This window comes from Saccostrea echinata, unplaced genomic scaffold (assembly GCF_033153115.1).
Source record: "Saccostrea echinata isolate AGI-Se365-2 ecotype Australia unplaced genomic scaffold, CSIRO_AGI_Sech_v1 ptg000030l, whole genome shotgun sequence".
Lineage (NCBI taxonomy): Eukaryota > Metazoa > Mollusca > Bivalvia > Ostreida > Ostreidae > Saccostrea > Saccostrea echinata.
The window spans coordinates 31,361,511-31,381,298 of NW_026889779.1; the positions used below are offsets into that span (position 1 = coordinate 31,361,511).

The window sequence follows — 19,788 nt, forward strand, 5'->3', positions numbered from 1 at the left end:
TTTAAAATTCCAATCTTTTTGCAGCCCCAGTGAGTCACTTTACCATTCATTCAGATTTCCACTTCTTGATGCATTCTTACATGAGGTATTTTATCATGTTTTGAAGTTGTGCCTATCTTACACCATAGAATCAAGTGGAGAGCAGTACAAGTCAATCAGTGAAAACATTGCAATGAATTTTAATGTTTATCGGTTTTTATTAGCTCACTTTAGACAAAGACACAAGCTTTTCTGATCAAAATTAGTCAGTTTTCTTCGTTGTAAACTTTTTACATTTTCAACTTCTTTTCTAGAACTACTAGGCTAATTTCAACCAAACTTTATAAAGCATCCTCAAGTAAAAGTAATTCACATCTTTGTTCAAATGGAAGACTGGGCCCTCTTGAAAGGGAAGGTAATAAAGAACAAAAATAAAGTGGGCATATTAAAAAAAATCTTCTTCTAAAGAATCACAGGGCATGATGAAGTGATCAAAGATTTACATTGGAATTTACAGGAAAAATATTGATACATTGTAAATCTTTTTCTCCAAAACCTTATGGTGCTTATATGCAAGCATCCCCTAGTAGTCCAGATTAAGATCTGACAACACGTTTCTTGAATATCTGTTTTTGCATTACTTTGTAGTATACCAACATTAATATAATTATCATTATATTTTTATTCTAAACATTTTTCAAAAAAAAAAAATCCTTTTTCCCAGAACAGCAAGGCCATTTTAGTTATATTGAAGCCTCCCATGTTGTGTGGATTCAAGTTCATGCAGTTTAATCATAATGCATTGGGGGTAGGGTGGAGGCACAGTATGGGGGTGGACTCAAAATTGTACATGGCATGGAATGAAAAAGGAAAATTTTAAAATAAAAATCTTCCTCAGAGCAGCAGGGCAAAGGGTGACTCAGGTGAGTGTTGTGGCCCATGGGCCTCTTGCTGATATTGTAAATGTACAGATATTGAACCTCACTTCACTTTTACTGTGGTGCATAATTCCTGATATTGATTAGTATTATAATAAGTCAAGGATTCCATTTTTCTGTAGAGCCTAATTTAATGCAATGCAAAATCATAGAAATTGACATTTATATTTATCATAGAAATAAACATTGATATTAGGAACTTGTTCTTGGTTTAGGAATTCTTTGAATTTTTATCTCTTTGGAGACATAATATTTTACAATACAACACATCATATGAGAATGAAAGACTAATTTCAAGGTCATTTGCCTTGTGGAATGCTGATATAAGGGTGGAGTGGGAACACACAAGATTCAGTGGCACTGAAGAACAGAGCCCTAATTATACAGTACATTGGAATGTAATGTGCAATTGGGTGTATAAACTGATGGAAAAATTACATAATTCACAGGAAACTGATAACCTTGTGAAATACCCACTTTATTTATTGTCTGGATTCTTATTTTGGTTTTTTTCATTTATGTTCGTTATCATTTTTAGAGTTTTTATTTTTTTTAATAAATAGAATTCCTTGGGGGTATAACGTACAACATAATTCTATAGCTTGTCATGGATCTATCAGAGAAGTCAGACTTCTAGCTAGCTGCTAAGCATGACTGTATTCTATTATACAGTCTCTCTTTGCTGTTCCCAAGTTTTTCAAGGATGGTATTTTATGTTGTTTAAGGGAATGAAGACATTTGAAAATAGGACAAATTTGCTCTGATTCCAATGTAATATTAGTTTTATGTTTACAGGTGACTGGATGGTAAGAACTTTAATCTCTTGAAGTTCCTTATCTTTCAATGTCCAGCCCTGCTTCTGAAATTTTCCATAAGCAAACAAGCCAATTAATTCTTGGTTTCTCAAATACTCTTGATCTCTGAAAGTATTTTCCAAGCCCCCCCCCCCCCCCCCCCCCCCCTAAAAAGGAGGGTCTGTTCAGGTCCCGCTTTCTGTGTAGGTTCAACTTACTGTGTCTGGTTATGGAAAAGAAGCTAAAAGCAAGAGTATTCTTTAAATACTGGAACATATTTTAGTTTTTAAGATTTGACACGTGTGTCATTAAATATTTATTATATGAAAGAGCAGAGATTTCACAACACATATAAATAATACAAAATAGTTAAAAATACATAGTAAAGTACAAAAATGCTGCAGATTTGATGGAAAATGTAATATAAATTTAAGGTGAACAACTGAACATATACAATAATGTGAGTTCTGGCTTTCACATATGCAAAAATCAAAGCTACAGAAATATATATGCATGTTACTGAGCTCCTGACAAGAAAAGATTAATGAGATTTAAAAATTTACCAAAACAGACCCTTTCTTGATGAATACCAGTGTATCAAGAGCATTTAAATGTCTTGTTAAAGAGGGGGGGGGGGGGGGGGGGCTACAATTTGAATCCATGAAGATGTTAAAGTTTCCCTGACACACAACATAGTTTTGAACTCTATTTCTAATTCCCTGTAAAATTGAAGAGTCCCAATAATTGAAGGACCTTTGAGTGACTTATGCCTAATGATGCTGTATTCCTCTTCTGTGGCAAATTTTGAAGAAATATGAACTAAAACAATATTTTGGGAAATTTTTCTTTAAGGTACTCCAAACCTCAGGTTCTGAAAATCAGGCATTGAGTAATTGAAAATGCTCACAAAAATGTCTCTGAATTCTCAAAATAATGTGTTTTTACCCACAATAATTCTTCAAACTTCATCTTCAAAGTTAATCATATAATATAGGTAAAATTAGTAAACCTCAAATAAATTTTCAGGAAATGCGAATAACAACACCTACTATACATTTTCCAATTCAAATATGATCAACAAACGCATTTTAGAAATAAAAATCATAGGTATCCAGGCTTTTGAAGGAATTGCACAATTTTTGTACAATTTCTTCTATTTGCTTCGATCATTTTACAATGCATAGTGTATAAAGATTTTCCTAGCATTGCAAAACACCATAAATCACTTCTAATTTCATATCATGTTAATAAACATTGGTATCTATGGTTAGATTAAAATGAACCTTAATTTCTTTAAATATGTAATTTTAAAATACTTTTATGGGGTACAAATTTCAACTTTTTATAGGACCTTTCTGAGAACTTCAAAGAACCTTGAAGCACATTGAGAGGTATAAAATGAAACTTGTTGCATGAAAGGATTTAATTTACAAGCTTCATTTTGAGACTTTTTGAATTAAATTATAAATTAAAGAGTTACCCTTCCTGGCTGAGGATCGGAGTACCTTAAGTACAACAGGGATTTTCATCATTTGGTACCAATTTAGTATGCTGATGTTTTGTCTAAGAGCATAAGATGGTACTATGATTTTATATTAAGAATATCTTGATAAATTACATTGTAAGGTAGGTTATAGATGACCTTAATGTACTCTAGATATTGAGGACATTTTATGATGATTCTAATATGTAGGGAGAGACTGTAACTGACAATGTGTTGGCAAGATTATCCATTGATAATCAAATTAACTGTAAGAAATGTCGTCTACTTGCTCCATGTGCCATGTAGGTATGACCTTGTAGACATTATTTCTACATATATATTATTCTGTAGTCTGATAGGCGCCCAGGAGTTGCTACAGAAATGTTCTAGAACAGCAATGACAACTCAAGAATAATATCTCTCTTTTTTTCATTCGTTGAAAGTATATTGTATTATAATCCAATAGTAAGAATCAAATGTGATATGAGGGATGCTTTTTGATTCAAAAGATTTCAGGTTTTAACACAGAAGAAACAGTATCATTAAAGTGGCTAGAATTAGTACATACTTAAAAATAGTACCTACCTAGTTAAGATTCTTAGACTCTAAGAAAAACTTTGTTTTAAATATATTTATGTATATTTATTCAGAGGTTTGATCAGGAGAAAATAAATGAATTACTTGATCTTCTTTTGGAATTAAAAAAGTTTTGTTCTTAGTCTCTGGTACTTCCAGCAGTTCTATTGTATGGTAAATATTTTAATCACATTTAATAGAACACCATAACGCAAAAAGGCAAGCATTTATCAAGGGATGGCAGTCGGTTAAAATGAAATTTGCTGAGCAAACTTGGTTCCCTTTAGACTTGCAGGGATTTTTTGGGTGTTAATAAACAAAGGAATTTGTATTGCATCATTAATATCTATAATCACCAATTTTTTTTTTTATTTCGACACTGAAACTTTGATTGTAAGGCAATAAAATCTATAAACATTCTTCATCTGTGTCTGTTCTGTTCTTGCAGTGGCAGCTAAAGCATGCTAAGCTTGTCTGCTCCACTGACAATATGTGTGATAAATCTTTGAATGTATGAGATAAACTTCATATTTTTATGTAAACACAGCCTGTATGTCTTTAGCTTACATAATAATTTACATTTTGTTAGAGGGTAGCTGAAATATTCCATTGATTTGCTTCTGGAAGATAACAAAATTAAACTGTCTGCTGAAAGACAGATTAAAGTTTGCTGTAGGTTTGTACATACAGATTATTAATATAAACCTAGGTCTATTAATTCCTATGACTTTTGTTTTACTTTACTAATGACCTTTTCTAGTGAGTCTTTTCTCTGTACTGGAGCTTTGGCCTCATCTTTTGGCTTTGATTTGGATGCTTTCTGGTCCTGTTTGGTTGATTCCACACTCTTGTATAACCTACTGGGCCGTATTTTCATTTGGGTCTTGGCAAGTTGCTCTGGCTTCCAGTCATTCCAAGAGATTCCCCGTGTTCTGACAGTTGATTGGTTGTAATAGGGACCATTAAGAATGGAATGCCAGCAATTGTTAAACCACCACCCAGCTCGCCACTCTTTACCACAGTGGTATGTGTGCCAATTGTCATTATCCTGATCTGGAGTGGAAAACCGCATCCCATGATGCACGCTCATACCATTTTTGGCACTGCCTTCAAAATCTGTTGCATGTATCTTGTACCTGTCTCGGGCTCCATCAAGTTTGAAATTCTTATAGAGAGCGTAAACTCTATTGTCTTCAAAGTCCCATAGATCAAATCTCAGTTCATAGAAGTCCTGATTAGACAAGAGGAATATGTTATCAAGTCCTAACCAAAACTCAGAGGCAATGTTGCCAAAACCATCTCTGTATTCATCCCACAGTCTATTGAAGTCTACCTGTCCATTGAAGCGGTTCTGAATCACTAACCAGCCTCCAGGAGCTGTGTCCATGTCGCACCACACAGGGATTGAGCAGGAGGAGTAGGTGGTGGTAATATAGTACACTCCACTTATAGTGTGTCCTCTGGCAAGCACATCGTGGCAGTCTGAAAAGAAGGAAATATCAGAAAATTTAGATGTGTCTTTAAAGGTTTTGTTTTGTGAAGTGTGAATTGAAGAAGATTTTGTCTTCTCTAGGGTTCACCTTCTCTATTACTGTGGAATCATCATTGTTCGTGGGGGATCAATGTTCGTGGATTTCGTGGGTCACCCTTACCCACGAATTTACATCCCCACGAACATTTTTTTTGTCAACGTCAACGTACTGATTAATTAAATCTACCAAATAAACGAGCTGCCCACGAAATTACATCCCCACGAACCAATAAAATTTTGCTTGCCCACGAACATTGACCCCCACGAATTTAAATGATTCCACAGTATACTGTTTAGAGTCATCTGCTCCGAGTTTATGACAGTTTGGTTAGACTGATCAAACTTAATACAGGGCTCTCAATTGTCTACATTTTAGGCCATTCAAAGGCCCATTTCCAAAGAAAAAAGGTACCTTTTTCCCCAGTTGGATGTGGTTAAATATATTATAACTGAACTTGTTATTCATGCAGAAAAAGTTGACAACAGACACTAGAAACGCAATGTATTACAATTGTAATGTATAATAATTTTCCCAAATTTCCCTAAAGGATTGATCAATTTCCCAATATTTATGGACCCACGCCCATTCCCAAAAAGTGGTGTGAGAGCCCTGCAATATCTGCTGGGTTAACATATTGATTGCAATTGAAACAAGATGTGTTTGTGAAATACTGATGCCCCAGTAGGGCAACTTTAAGCAAACTTTAGGTTAAACTTTCTCAAATGCAAATCAAATATATTGATACCCAAAGTAAGGTCTTGTCTCGAGGAATATACCTGTGAAATATGAAAGCCCTAGCAGCAACCATTGAAAAGATATAGAAAAGGCTTAAGTTTTTCAAAAGTAAGTCAAACATGAAGGTCAAGGTCAAATGTTCAAAATTAATGGAATTCAAGGAAAGGCCTTCTCACAAGAAATACAGTTCTGATGTGAAATATGAAAGCCCTACCACCAACCGTTCAAAAGTTATGGCCAAGGTTAATGTTTTTCAAAAGAAGGTCATTAACTCCCAAATCTCAAGGTCAATGGGCTATAATTGTTGGCATCCAAAGGAATGTCTTGCCACAAGGAATACACATATGAAGTATGAAAGCCCTAGCATCAACTGTTCAAAGATTATGGCCAAGGTTAAAGTTTTCCAAAAGTAGGTCAAACTCCAAGGTCAAAGGGTCAAAGATGTTGGTATCCAAAGGAAGGTCTTGTCACAAGGATTACGTATGTGAAGCATGACTTAAAGCCCTAGCATTAACCTTTAAAAAAGTTATGGTTAAGGTTAAAGTTTTTCAAAAGTAGGTCAAGGTCAAAGGGTCAAAGTTGTTGGTATTTAAAGGAAGGACTTGTCACAAGGATTACACATGTGAAGTATGAAAGCCCTAGGACCAACTGTTCAAAAGTTGTGGCCAAGGTTAAAGTTAGGTAAAATTTTGCAAAACTGGGTCAAACTCCAAGGTCAAGGTCAAAAGGTCAAATATGTTGGTACCCAAAGAAAGGTCTTGTCACAAGGAATACACATGTGAAAGATGAAAGCCATTTAAAACACTGGAGATTAATTCCATGCTGCACATTATATGAAACAATAATTCATTTCTCAAGCTAAATATGGACTGCCACATCCATTTAAGCAATCATATAGTTGAGGGAAAAAGTGTAGCTCATGAAAATCTCAAATGATTAGTGAAAATTTATAAAAATGTAGGGGAATACAGATTCACCTTATATAATGCCATTTAGATGCTTTTAATAATAATGATAATAAAATAATCACTTTAATTTCTTTTTCCTTTGACTGCTCTCCAATAATTTATTGCTACTTTTTTTGTTATCTACAGTCAGAATGCAAGAAGCTTGTAAGTCACACTTCTGTGCTAAAGGCACCTGATTCTGTCTACCTCTTACAGTACAAGATGATTTGTGGCTAATATATATAGAAGGCAATCAAAAAACTTCAAAGAAATGTGTTTTTTAATGGAAAGTTTTCAAAAATCTAGGATGTTGCACAACCTGACATTTGTCATAGACAATAGAAAGAAACTGCTTCTGGAAATTTAGTAGCCCATAAATCAAATAAAGAAGGAAGCTTGGGACACTTGGGGAACATTAAATTAAGTAATTGCTTTTGTTAATGCAGCTTAGCAGTTCATAAAAAAGGTCTGCTCAGTATAATCTTAGAACCAATCCGATAGAAAATCAGTTTATGCATTGGGTTGCACTACAAAATGTGTGGAGTTAGAGTTCTTGTATTAATTACTGTCATTGGAATTTTCTAGGTTGCATAATGAGTAGAAGTCTGGCTTTTCTGCAGGAACTTTGTTAAGAAACTTAAGAATTGTGTCAGAAATTCTTATAGCTGTCATAGTCTATCACTGTTTAGACTGCTTCCTCTTTTGTAACAAAGACACGTTTGTGTCACCATATCTTAGATATTGGTGCCCTAGCTTGCAAATATCACAAGTATTACGTAACTGCCTGCATTTTTGTACATTAGAGCTGTCTAATTCAGTTTACTGTATGAAATATGAATATGATGTCTGGCAGTTTATTGCCACAATGGCCCACTTCAAAGGTAAAGATTTGAAATGGTCTCTTTCAAAGGTACTTATTAATTAAAATATTTTGGAATTTTTTTTTTATAGAAAGTATTTAGATTTGCATAATCTAAAAAAAAAACTGACTGAATTATTTGGTTGGCCTCGTGTGAACATTTTGTTTTGATGGAGTGTCAAAATGCTGATTAGAAGTACAAAGGATTCTTTCAAAAAATGGCATGAAAATCATTTTTACAATTTTTTTAATATATAAAGGAAGGAAATGTGTAAAGTGATACAGGTAAAGAAATAAAAAAAAAACCCACACACAGCACGAGACATTATGTGTTTATGGCAGCGATAAACCCACTAGGTATTTGTTGAATGATTGTGTTTTGGGCTATTATTCGGATACTGACAGTTTAAAATTATAGCTAATGTGGGATGTTAACCTTCACAGTAGTTAAAATTCAGCAATCAGGATGTTCATACCATTCATCATTCAGAATTCTGACCACACATTGTTTTGGTTTGTACTAAGTGTTTCAAAACAAAACAATTTTAACAAAAATCTTGGTATGAACTATTTAGTGTTTGGTGGTAAACTTGTTAAAAATATCAACTTTTTTGTCAACAAATATGTTTATACTTTTTAAAAAGAATATATGTGTATTGCACATTATTAGATTTATTTTCTTTAAAAATTCATTTAATTTGCAAGAAGTACATGTAATAAACTTTATCTTTCAACATATCTTTTGGATTTATATACAGTGTGACTGTGGTATCATATCAGTAATTTTGAGTGGTTAACTTTCATGTAATTTTTCATGATTTTCACATTTTCATTTTTTCACTTTCCAACATTGCTTTACTTTAAAGAATTGAACTTTAAAAAGTGTTCTTTTTATAAGGCGATTTTTTCATACAATTAACAAATTCTTAATTTCAAACTTCATACCATAAATTTATAAAAGAAGTTAAGGATGTATTTTCTAAATTCAGATGCAATATTTAGAAAATGTTTGTAATAGTTATGGCCTATCCAAGATCACTTTCCATACAGGACAGAAGAGCAATGAAAGATGATTGTAGTTATATTAAAATACCCTTAATGACCACAACTTTAGTAAAAATATAATGAAGTCATATATATTCTTTTTACTAAGTACAATGAAACTAACTTTGACAGCATAGTACAGAATTCAATGCAGCTGCATGTGTATGAGGTTCACAATGGTTTATTATTTAACTATATACATATCAAGATAACCATCAAATGGTTTATTGATAAAGGTTAATTTAGCAAAAATTGTTGTCCATTGTATTTTGAAGAAAGATCAAGTTAAAATGAAGTTAAAGGTTTCTTTCTTTTATTTTGATAGCACAGCTAAGGACTATATGATGCACTGTTACAAATGTATGCATCAATTTTTCAAGAAGGAAAAAGAAATCTATCAAAAAATTAAATTTTAGGTCACATAAGTCACTCGGGTAACCTATTGCTATCTTTTTTTGTCCATTGTTGTACGTAAATTTTTGAAAATTTTCAGCTTTTTCTCTGAAATTACTGGACTTATGACATCAATGGACAAAATTAAGGAAACAAAAATTTGTCTTAGTTTCCCTGGGGCCTGGGGGTTGGACGAAGACCATAAAAATTCATGCTATTTAAAATAGGCTTTATCTTCAAAATTTTTCCTACCACTTATCACCTTATGAACAAGTTTCACAAATATTATAGTGAGAGTCCTCAAAAAAGTCTAATATTTAAACCACAAGTCCAGAATTCTAGTTCCAGAAGGGACTTAGTTGGTCACACCAAGAGAAACATGAGAATCAGGTGACTGTCAAGGCCCATGGGCCTCAATTTTGTATAGCACATTCTGATTTTGTATAGGACATTATTGTATTCAGGATATATCATACTAGAGATCATCTTTCAGATCCCTTGTTTGAATGTTTGATGACTTAGTTTCATACTAAATGCATCTACAACTGATTTTTTGTAGAGCTCATACTTTATGGGGGTTTTATTTACTCCTTGCAATGAAGTTGGGGAGAGGATATATATACTAAAAAATACTCTATGTGTTGTTCTGTCAGAGTGGCTGGTTGACATTTCTTTGTAAACATGAAGAAAGGACTAAGTTTAAATCTGTTTTCATCTTCTGACAAGACATATCCATACAGAGGATGATTTCAGATATTGTGTTATTGTATGGGATATGATTCTTTGGTTCTAATTCTGCATCTGACGTAGATTTAGGCTTCAGCAATGCACAAGACAGCATATAGGTGTATTTCCTACTTAACACATGAGGTATTCCACCCAAACTTGTATGAATTATGTATACAATGTACGGTTGCTGGCTGCATGCATTTTAAGTTTTCACCAGTATTCAGGTTAAAAATAAAAATGCTCTGAATAGAATTATAACTTATGTTCTGGATATAGTACAAACAGACATAGGGAGTAATATTAAAACAAAAAAAACTTCAAATGTTTTGTCATGCATGTTTGCAATATGAGAAATACGTAGTTCATACTTGGATCATACAATGATGTAACAATATGTTTACCTTCTATCAGATACAATAAGGAAAGAATGCTCATTGAAGTGCCACTGAATGAAAAACTGATCTCTTCATAATGCACTGATAAAAATATTCAGTGAATGGCACAAAATTGAATGCAATATGTCATTTCAGGCATTATATGTCGAGTAAATATTTTCTTCCGAGTCCTGATATAATTATCTGCAGTATCCTATTACATATAGGACAATTACCCAACTGCACAATGATGACAATAAAATGCTGCAGAAATTGATCTTTTGGCATCATTCTATTAGCATTATGAAATGACAGATAATTTTTTTAGTCACTGTCATATTTGACTTTGACAAATCAACCATCCCTATACACATCATAAAACATTCTGTTATTCACTGGCAATTTAAGAATGAAATCTATCCCCTTGTAGCCAGTTGACACCCATTATTACTTTAGTATTGTATTGCCTGGTGATCTATTTAAGGTATAAATTGGGTCTTCCATTCAAGCAAAGTTACAAAAATAAATCATTCCTTGGCTTAAATTTTTACAAATGCAATTTTTTTTCATGGAGAACAAGAGATTGTTAAAAAATAAAGTATTTTTCATTCATTTAAGCCCAAGCAGAAAATCACATTTTTCAGTTAATCAAAAGTATTTATGACAATTTAATTAATAAGAATCAGTCAAAATTTAAGAGTTAGGCCTTATACCCCGTATTTATTAAAAGTCATGTAGCGCTATTTATATCAGAAGAGCCATTTGGAGAATGGAAAAGAAGTTATATATGTATGAATTAATATGAAAATCTAAAGTTAAATTTATGTGGCCTAATACAGTAAAACACACTTATACACTGTAGTGAACAAGCTTTATATAATGAATTGATGCTTACAGCGAAGTTATATTTTCATTTAAAATATAAAATATATTATAAACTAAACGGATTTAACGAAATACGTTTATAATGAACCAAAATTGTCTGTCCATGGGACTTTGTTATGAACGTGTTTTACTGTAATAAAAAAAAAATATAGAGAAATTAATTTCACAAATATCAAAAGTATAGATAAAATTTTATACAGCTCTGATCTGATGTGGAAACTCAAACTAGTTTTTTATTGTGGTCAACAGTTCCAGAGCCCAGTAGAATCAGTGATTTACATCTAAAGTGCCTTGTTGAAGTACAGAACATATCTTGGATTTTCATCATCACCTTGATTTTGTTCACTTACATGTTTTCTTATCAGTCTTTAGAGCTTGAGATGAGGTTATGGCCAATTAACTCATACCTAAAATGCTGTAATTGTTAGCCCACCCAAGAATTGACTTATCTTTTCACAATTATACCAATGGCATAAATTTGAAAAGATTCAGAGACTCTAATTAAAATTTTTCCAATTTCATTGAAATAATAATTTGCAGTGTTTTTTTTTTCTTCTTGATTATACATTAAAGGCATTTGTTGGGACATTGTTGTTCTGAAAAATGCATTTTATTGTGCATTTCAGTTAGAATTAATTAAGCTATAGACCTGTTTCCAAAGGACTCTTGTTTTGTCAATAAGAGGCTTTATAATTTGATGATTCATTACAGACAGAAATGGTGTGTTAATATTCTATTCTTCAGAATTGGTATATGATCAAAGTCTTTGGCATGTGGTCATTATCAATAATAAATACAGTCAGTACTTTTAAACCATTTTTAAGACTTCAAGTCATTTCATTGCTGGTTTTATTTTTTTTTTCACATGCAGATAGTCCAAGGACCCAAATAAATTAAAAAATCAGAATTGTAGCTATAAGGTAGAAGCAGGAAAAAAAAAACAAAGACAGAGAGGTACCCATTCTTTCTCTTATATTTATCCAAATCTCAAATGGAGTATTTCCATGTGAATAAATAAAAGGAAAAATGTTACCCAAAGCAAATGAAAAAAAAACCATGATATTTTCAGCAATACTATAAAAATCTTTATGGACCAATTGCATGCAATCCATATCCGTTAGTGTGTTTTTTAAAGGTGAACTCAAACTATCAAAAAGAAAAATATGTTGTGATTTTGCTAAACACCTTATTAAGCTAATGGGGAAAAGGTATCAACATAACTGAATTACAGAATTTGTTTTCTTTGGTATAAACATAGGTTTCATAGTTTGTTTGCAAAACAAAGAGATTAACCAGAACAGTTGCTTATAGAGTGTTCAAAAAAATGCTTGATTTTATGAATATCCTTTGATAACACACACCATTAGCTTGATGGGGGTACATGCAAGGAATTTCAAATGTATTATTGAGGGCTATAACGTTAATCTCAAATGATTGTTTTGCATGAATTTAAATCTGTGTTCCCACCATATTTCTCAGTTTTTTTCTTTCTATCTTTCTTTTTTTTCTTGGCAAAAAAAAAACAACATCTCAACAATGATTTGTTATTTTATCTAAAAACTTTTCTTTCATTCCTGATACATTTACTTTAAATTATCAAAGGAGTTTTATCTTATAGACAGCACATCATCCTCAAATGTACTCTTTTCCCACAAGTCTGTAAGCTTATCTTCAGAAATGTGTATTTTTTTCGTTAAAGTGATAAAAATGTTTAATCACAGAATTGTCATAGTAGCATGAAGAGGCAATATATCATCCTCTGTTTGAATTCAGGTGAATTAAGTAACCTTACTTTAATTTTGACTCCAATAAATTTTGTAAATGGATGTTGAGGGGAGGTAAATTGAATCATGGGAAGATTTAACGTGATTTAATCATAGAAACACAATAGCCAACATTTACTAATCAATTGTGTATCATTGGGTTAGTAATTCCATCTTATCAACAATTCATTAAAGTTGGCTTTTTAATCAGAGTAGCATTGAATCAAAGAGAAGCAGTTTGACATGGGTTGACATCTGTGTACTGGATCACAATAACGTTGTTTGTTGATTGCTTACAGCTGATTGGATGTCATGAGTTACTTAATCTGTGTGACCCTCTTTCATTTATCGGAGGAATTTTGCATTCTGAACATCACAGAATATTATAGACTTAAGAGCAATTTATATCTTGAAACAAAATTTTGTATAATGTTATAGACAGATTTTCAATACTGTCAGTCCGAAATTTTTTTAATGTAAAAAAATTGCAAATGAGACAGAAATTGGTGGTGTCAAGATTCTTGCAAGGCTGCAGTTCAAAATGAGTAATTGTCTGGATGTAGCAGCAGCTTACTTTATATCCATTAAAAAGTGTTACTTATTATTCATTTTATTACAAATTATTTAACCAGGTTTCTTCCACTGTTTGTTACTTAGGTTTGCCAGAAAAAGATAATTCGGTTGCCATACACATCTTGCCAAAAGGGATTAAAAAAAACTGGTATCAAAGTGTTGAGCTCATTTACATTTTTGAAGGGCACTCAAGGATTTGGATTGTCAATACACTCAAAGATAAATTTATTTGCCTGATTTTAATTTTAGAAATAAATATGAAGTTTTCTTGGTTCATATAAAAACTATTTTGTTTTAGCTGTACAGTAAAAAATTATAATTCTGTAGCAATGATTATTCATAAAAGCTATCATTCCACTGTGTGAATGTGGTTATTGTAACCTTAAGTGTTTATCTTTGGTATGAAAATCTGAAAGTGATTGTAACGAAAAAGAATACACAACAAGACAGATTGTTCACACACACTGACATCTAGTAATTTACCAAATCTGTGGATTATTTTAAAAACATCCATCATTTCAGTTTTTGCACATCTGATAGAGGGATTGTGTAATTGATATCATCCTAGTCATGTATCAAACAACAGGGGGACAAGCTTAAATAGATGCTTCAACAGAAAATCTTACCCTGTTTACCATCTAGATTGATTTTATTTAAAGATAACCTTACTGTTAAAAAAGTGACGTGTTTAACACAGGTCATGTAGTAAGTAAGAAATAGGTATTTCGAGGAGAATCTTATTTTTATGCTTCCATTCTTCCAGCATACATTTAAGATGTTGTGCTTAGCAAACTAGAGCTCTTGTTATCTGGTGATAATATTGTATTTCAATAATGGAATGGGATTAGAGTGTCTTGAAGCATTATATGGTCTTTGCGCATCCCAACATTCATGAATATTTTGCCCATCAAATATGTGATATAATATCTAGAATATTCAAAATTTTTACAAAAAATGTTGGAATTTTATATGATTTCTGATGCCTGAGATTTACTTTAATGTTTACATTTAATTCAAAAAGTAAAGGGTTTAATTTTATTATATATGTGTTCATATAAACTGTAATTAATCTCATATAATGAATAACTGTTAATTTTTCTTCTCTCGATCATTTTAATCTTAAGAGGTGATTATTCAATTGAAGTTGATAATGAATAAAAACTAGAATAAAAAAAAAATCAGATATAGCTTGTGCTGCAAAACAAGTATTAAAAAAATGCTTGTCAAAGCTTCTGTTTATTTTCATTTGATTTGTTTACTTAGATAAACAAGGTGAATTTAATTGTAACACTGCACTGCTTCAATAGAAAAACATGGTGGTCTGCTGTAACCATTCCTGCAAGTTACGTGATTGCATGCAGTGTTGCACCAAATCAAAAGCATGATATCCATGAAGTCGTGAAGAAGTCATAATTTTTAAAGATCATAGGATTAATGGTTGTGTAGGTTGATGATAGAATTTTTTCAAACCTGTTAATTACTTTAAGGGTTTGTGGTCAATACTAATTTAACCACAAAGTTTGTGGAAAGAAAAGGTTCTTTAAATAGAAAATTAAGGAATCTTGTGAATTTAATCTTAATGATCAGTTTTTTTTTAGATAAATCTGCTGTGTGTACTATGAGGAGGCGGTTGTACGTGATGTTGAACCCCCAAAATTACACAGCAGGACAGGATAGCTGAAGGCTATTTACTATAATACAACAATATTTATTGCATTGGTTAACTTTTAACATTGAAGAGGTTAACCGTTGTTTTTGAGCTCCTACAAAGTTTTAATGACATAGTTATTTAGTGCCTGTGAATCATTCAGAATTTTCCAGACTTGATTTTTTGATTTGTATAGTATATATAGATATTTTTGATATGAAACAAGAATATAAAATAGATAAGGTTTGTGTTTTATGTCAACAAAAAGAGTAAAGCATGTTAATCAGTCAAGTTACATAATGTATGTCATCTGGTGAGGTATCCTCAAGTTTAGAAGATTATTTTTAAATGAACCCTCGTACACAGCTCATTTTAGACCTGTAGAAGACCTGCATACATTTGCTCATGCAGAAAAATGCTTTGGTAATTAAAATTGGGAGGGGGAGGGGGTTCAACACTTACTATTATAGGGAGCATTAGATAAAAATTCTTTGCTTCAGAATATTATATAAGACACAGAGAATTGATTTTTTATATCTTGATAATCAAATGTTTGACTGGAACATCCAATTTTTGTTATAAATTTTGCTTTTGACTTTATGGCATAAAGTTGGAGGTAAGTTAGCACAGAAAGATAAGGGAAATGATCAGTGACTGAAATGTGGAAATAATGATTGGCTTGTAGCGCTTGACACTTCCCTGAAATTTAGACCAAATATCAGACCGATTCCCAGTGACAAAAAGTAACCAATTTTCCCAATTCTGTGATATAATACCCCCAAATGTGTTTATAAATTAAGATTAATTTAAAAAAATAAAATGCCTGGCCTGCTGTGTTCCTACTGCAGTCATTAAATTAACCCAGGACAGATGCTGTACCAAAGTCTAGACTTAAAAGCCATCATGTGAATAATTTAAAAATTTTTTTGTTTTTTTTTTAATACTTTTTATCAATTAATAAAATTTGAATTTCACAAAAAATGTCGATTTTCCCAATTTGAATGGGCCTGCTCCTTGTCCCAGAAAAGGCTGTAACAGCCCTGCCTTGAAATTCTAGTTAGTAAAAGTAGGTTGTCTAACAATTAAGGTATCCTAATATCCTCCTTACGTCTCGTCTTTACATTTTAAACAAAAATAGCTCCTGCTGATAGTCTGTAGGAAGATAACATCTCAAAAATCGTAACATTAAATTTTTACACAGAATTGAATTTATGTGTTCATATTTTTTGTTTTCTAAAAAGTCATTCTATTGATTTAATTAAGACATTAAAATTGTTTTCATCTTTTTTTTTTAAAATATGTATTTAGTATTTACACTTAAGTATGCACAATCTAAAATTATGAAAGAGGAAAAAAAACTAGACATTTAACTTCAGTTGCTAAAATCCACTGTTTTAGAATTTTTTTGTCTATTTTATATGCATGATTTTGTTACAGTATCTTTACATGTTTCTAAATTTTGCAATCTTATGCCCTGTTCACACGGAGAATTTAATTCGAATTAAACGTAAGTTACTGCGAATTAAATTTGATCCGCGTTCACACGGAGAATTTAATGCGAATTAGTTTAATTCGAATTAGTTTACTGCGCATTAAATTACTTCGCATTAGCTCCGTGTGAACGCTAAGCGAAGCTAATTTGAATTAAATTTTGACGCATGCGTAAAGGCAGAATTAAGTCACATGCCACATGCCGATGGTCAAATATAGGTACTTGTGCTATTTTTGAGTGGAAAACAAAGGAAAATTATGTTAATTACTAAAATGTGTACAGACACTATGACATTATGTCAAATGTATACCTGCTCTGCACAATATGACGTGATTTGTAAATGACGTCATAATAGCCTCACTGAAAAGCCTTGTTGTAGAAATAAAATTATAATTCGCATTAGTTTACTTCGCATTAGCTGTCGTGTGAACGCAATTTAATTCGCATTAGTTTAATTCGCATCATTTTACTTCGCATTAATTTACTGCGAATTAAACTCTCCGTGTGAACAGGGCATTATATCAATTAACAGAAAAGTACTATGTCCTTGTGAGTATTAATAGGGACATATATACGTCCCTGGTACTGAGAAGTACTTAGTAATTTCTTATGCTCATGTATTTGGATCTGAGAAACTTTCCTGCCCGCTGAGACTAGAACAATCAAGATTTTTCTTTTTTGCTAACAGGCAGCCTGTAAAATTTCTGAAAATTACCACAGATTTGTGAAAGGAAAAAGCAGATAAAAGATAAAAAGGAGAGCTTCTTTTTACATATAAAAAGTGCAACTTGTCTTATTTTCCCCTCATTAAATCTTACATAACCTTCTTAACTGAGAAAATGTGGAAATGTGAGATGCTGTAAGTTTAGAGCATATATTGTATACTTTACCTTTGAAGGTAGTTTCCCGATTAGTTTGTCCACAATTAAGCACCTTTGAGATAGTCTCCACCTGGATATGTTTACGTTTCAAGCTGCCAGTGTTGTCAAATGTTGTCACTTTTTTCTCCAATACATTATTAACCTCCACGACATCTAGGACAATGCCGGACACTTTCCTCTCTAACTCCTGGTATCCCTTCCTCTGAGTACTTATGACCCGTTGCAGGTGGTTCATCAAACGGTACATGTTCGTGATATTTTTGTGATAATCACTCATCATTTTGTCACAGTTTTTAAGTTTGGATTCTTGTTTGATTATTGTCTGGTTCAAATATGTATTTTCTACTGTTTGATCTTCTAGCATATTTTCCACGGCCTTCAGACGCTTTTCTAACTCTTTGAATTTTGACCCTGACAGTATATGATTTTTTGTACTTTGTATAATACTATATGGATTTTGTGGGTGAGCTGCCACGGTGGTACTCTCCATGGTTTTGTCAGCTTGAGGATATTCCTGGACTTGATTTGGACAATGTCCACCCTCCGCCATTTCTTTGACCACAAATGTATACTTACATCTTTTAGTTTTTAGCATCTTTTTGGAATTTTTACCAATTTTCAAGCTGAGGCAGATGTTCAAACTGAACAACAATATCACTAAAAATCCCCTCATTTTAGCAGAATTCTGTCTGATCAGCAGGAGAGAATCAAAGCTTCAGTGGGATCACTCACTAAGAGAAATAAACAAGTTTGTCAAACAAGTTTGTGTTGGAAATAAAACAAATAATCCTCAATTCTTATTCCTAGAATTTTGGTTTAAAATGGCATCACCTGCAAATTTGAACAACAGGAGAAAATTTCAAACAGCATCTATGTTTCAACTGGATTCCACACCTGGCTTTATAGACTCTTTGTAAATAAATGTCTAAAATGAAAAATATTCGCAATAAAATTTTCTAGAATGTTGATTTCTATCTTGGTAATAAACAAGCAGAAGAGTTTTTAAATTTTTCAATAAATATTCCACTCACATTGTATTTATATACAGGAGACTGCCGAATTGTGGTCCAGTGACAGAATTCATTTTTCTGAGCAGACGTGGTTGGCATGCCATCCATTCCTTATTAGTCCCCGGTTACGTGTGGGTTGAAGTTTGTGCCTCAATGGCTGCTGCATCTTCATTTGTCACGCTGATGAAAAATACAACCCCCTGTTTTAAAAAAAATGCCTGATTGTGCCTCCCACGGTGGCGTAACAGTTCATTCATAAATTTATGCTTGAGCTGCAGATTATTCCGTCAGATAGATTTCCCTAAGTGCTGTCGATACTTCAGTACTGCCCTTTAGCCTACCCTTTAATACAACCAACTGCCTAGTCATTTTCTTACAGCATATCATTGTTACCTTTTTTCATTGTTGAAAAGGCCAAGTTCATGTTTCATGTACCTTCTTCAACGGTGTTGATTTTACTACCTGATACAGGCAGTCAATTGGAACTTCTGATTAACTAAGATTTCAGCTTGAAACACATCTGTAGGTATATCATATCTCAGTTGGAATTAATAATGTTCATGTGGATATTGTATACAGTCTTACATAACAGTATATTAGAGTAACCAACAGAAAATTTCACAAATCTCTTTATTTACCCTATTCTCTTAGAAGAGAGCATTTTGATTTGCTCACATTACTAATCACTTAGAGAACCTCTTATGACTCGTAGAATATGCTGGATTTTCAATGAACGTAGTATAGATAGGCATTTAGCAAATGGATTATACTGCGTAATTACAGTACTTGATAAATCTTTAAGTTTGTGAATCATGAAAGGCTTAATAAAGGACATCACTTGTTTATGTTGGCAGTCATCTCATTGAATTCTTTTATATTCTAGAGAAGTATATACTGTGATAATGTATCAAGTGTCATCAATTACTATAAATACTTAAATCTCTGTCTCACATTTAAGGAAGTTCTTCCTTCTTATATTGATGTATTGTACACTGTTTTACATTCAGTATAATTTTAACATATTCCTAGAGGTGTTCAAATAAAATTTCTTTTTAGGGGAGAAGCAGAAATTAAAAAAAATAGTTTGAACATTTAACACTGAAAGTTATATAAATAGACAGTAATATATGGTTTGCTATGCTTCATATTGGTT

The 19,788-nt window shown here is 32.3% G+C and overlaps 2 protein-coding genes across 5 annotated transcripts in view; one reads left to right on the forward strand and one right to left on the reverse strand.

Annotated features, from left to right (window-relative positions):
* LOC133197712 (protein disulfide-isomerase TMX3-like) overlaps nucleotides 1–19,788 on the forward strand; it is a 79,625-nt gene that overhangs the window by 13,989 nt on the left and 45,848 nt on the right. The gene's annotated exons all lie outside the window — the stretch shown is intronic.
* On the reverse strand, nucleotides 2,011–19,201 carry LOC133197711 (techylectin-5B-like). 4 transcript variants are annotated; one of them, XM_061333878.1, is made up of 3 exons: nucleotides 18,657–19,201; nucleotides 17,635–18,356; nucleotides 2,011–5,252 (listed from the first exon to the last, which is right to left on the reverse strand). In XM_061333878.1, exons 2-3 carry the CDS (start codon nucleotides 18,296–18,298, stop codon nucleotides 4,492–4,494), a joined length of 1,425 nt encoding a protein of 474 aa, XP_061189862.1. In that variant the 5' UTR covers nucleotides 18,299–18,356; nucleotides 18,657–19,201; the 3' UTR covers nucleotides 2,011–4,491. The 4 variants fall into 4 exon arrangements, with proteins under 4 accessions (XP_061189862.1, XP_061189861.1, XP_061189860.1 ...); XM_061333877.1 differs by having other exon boundaries at nucleotides 17,635–18,456; XM_061333876.1 differs by having other exon boundaries at nucleotides 17,635–18,550.